At 41.6% G+C, this 2,500-nt stretch overlaps 1 protein-coding gene across 1 annotated transcript in view; it reads left to right on the forward strand.

Moving 5' to 3' along the window:
* Positions 1-2,500, forward strand: part of LOC125028638 — an 11,248-nt gene that overhangs the window by 7,410 nt on the left and 1,338 nt on the right. The window contains exon 4 of the mRNA XM_047618111.1: positions 1,878-1,995. Within this exon, the coding sequence (XP_047474067.1) occupies positions 1,878-1,995 (118 nt within the window). The remainder of the gene's footprint in view (positions 1-1,877; positions 1,996-2,500) is intronic.

Below are 2,500 nucleotides of genomic sequence, written 5' to 3' on the forward strand. Positions count from 1 at the left end.
TGCCCCCAGCCTTCCTTAGCCCTTTCTTATCCCCTCGGTTGCTCATAATTAAAGTCTTTAACCCCCCCTCTCACCCCCCACCTCATAATCCCCCTCCCCCTTCTTCTACCGATTACATTATTCTTTCGTCTCCTACTCCCCTTCTAATAACATGATCATTCCTCATAAAACGTAACCTCCACCTATCATCAACCCCCATTCGTAACCCCTACAGACGATAAACACCATCCCTACCCCGTACCCCCCTCCCCTCCTCTGCCTGCTCCTCCCCTACCTAAACACCCAATTCCTCCCCCTCTACCTCTACCTTCACCCCCTCCCCCCAAACCATCCTATTCACCCCACCACCACAATGCCTCCTACCCCGCCTTCCTTCCTCAATCTGTGAGATAATTTAGCCTAGAGGACACTGAAGGAAGAGGATGTTTAGAGATAGATACAATAGAGATGGGGAAGAGGACGACGAAGCGAAGGAGTAAATGAAAGAGGAGGAGCGAAGGAAAGAAAAGTAAAAAGAGAAAGTGTTTAGAGATTAAGATGCACAAAGGGAAGGGAGAGAGAACGAGAGTGGAAAGTGAGTGGAAGAAGAAGAGGGAGCAAAAGAGAGAGAGAGAGAGAGAGCGAGAGAGCGAGAGAGAGAGAGAGAGAGAGAGAGAGAGAGAGAGAGAGAGAGAGAGAGAGAGAGAGAGAGAGAGAGAGAGAGAGAGAGAGGGAGAGAGTGAGAAGTAGACACACGCACACGCAGAAAGAGTGAGAGTGAGAGAGAGAGGGAGAGAGAGAGAGAGAGAGAGAGAGAGAGAGAGAGAGAGAGAGAGAGAGAGAGAGAGAGAGAGAAGTAGACACACGCACACGCAGAAAGAGTGAGAGTGAGAGAGAGAGTGAGAGAGAGAGAGAGAGAGAGAGAGAGAGAGAGAGAGAGAGAGAGAGAGAGAGAGAGAGAGAGAGAGAGAGAGAGAGAAGGAGAGAGAGAGAGACAACGGGAGAGAGAGAAAGAGAGAGAAGGAGAGAGAGAGAGAGAGAGAGAGAGAGAGAGAGAGAGAGAGAGAGAGAGAGAGAGAGAGAGAGAGAGAGAGAGAGAGAGAGAGAGAGACAGAGACAGAGAGACAGAGACAGAGACAGAGAAACAGACAGACAGACAGATGAGGAGATGAGTCTCATAATAATAATTTGAGAAAGCTACAGCCTACGAGGTTTTTCATTGAATAAAGTGATATGACGAGGATTCATATCCAGCTGTTACGTAATTACAGGAAAATGAAGTTAATGGAGCGTGGTGGGTAGGGAATGAAGCGGAAGATGATGGAGATATCACTGAAACGAGAAATGTTACTGCTCATTTAAAGGAACCAATATTATTCATCTCGTTCCGAGTTTTGGAAAAGAAATTTACCTTCGTAATCTGTCCTTATATATACTTTAATCTCTTTCTTTTTATATTTTGTTATTTATAAAACATACGGGGTTGTTCACACCATAAGTGCATATAATTTATGAAACTTTGGTACGAATTAGAAATGAACAGTTTTTTTGTATGAATATAATCAGATAGCAATATAAATTAAACGAAAAAAAATATTTAAGGCAAAAACCCTTAACCCAATATGTATTGATCTGATCAAGCGAAAATGCATTAATGCCGCTTCAAAGCTATTTACATTCTGGTTATTTATTGAATTAATCTAAATTGCATTTGTGAGTGCTTATTAGATAGAATATTAGTAATAAACAATCGGTTTGATCCTTTTTACTTGATTAAACAGCAAATTATATATATATATATACGTATATATATAAATATTTCCGAATGCTCCAACAGTCTTTAAAGGAAAGACCTCCTCAAGGGCATGTCAATCAGGGACATCTAGCATCGCCTTCAGAAAGCGATGGGCCTGACCGACACGTCCTTGAGGAGCTCTGAGTGCTTGTTCATAAGTATTGTTGCTGTTATTGTAAGTTCAGACACCACCTTTGGCTTGAGCATCGTGTACGTGCTTGGTGAAGTGTTTCCGAGCCATGTTATCTCTGTTTTACTTCTCCGTCAGCTTGTGCGGCAGCAGCCTTCATGCCTTAATATCTGCATATACACGCATTAGAGGCATTCGCCGTTCTAATAACGTGAAACAGCGTGTTTAGTCGTGTAATGTCAGTTTGTTTTGACCCATTCTGTTTGGCTGAACTGGAATTGTTGTCAACTTGCCAAAGCGTTCAGTAAATTCTGACCAGAAAATGTAATATAATATAATCATTCATGTATCGCATACAATCGCTCATAGGCGTAGAACAAACTTTTTGACGAGAAACTTGGACCATACTTGCAACACGAAACTCCGCCATGCAGAGTTGCCTGGCTTCTTTGGATGAACGTTCTTTTTTGCGTTGAATATATAAACATTTTATTTTTTTGCGACTATATATACACACCCGTGTGTGTGTGTGTACACACACACACACAAATATATATATATATATATATATATATATATATATATATATATATATA

This window comes from Penaeus chinensis, chromosome 9 (genome assembly GCF_019202785.1).
Source record: "Penaeus chinensis breed Huanghai No. 1 chromosome 9, ASM1920278v2, whole genome shotgun sequence".
Lineage (NCBI taxonomy): Eukaryota > Metazoa > Arthropoda > Malacostraca > Decapoda > Penaeidae > Penaeus > Penaeus chinensis.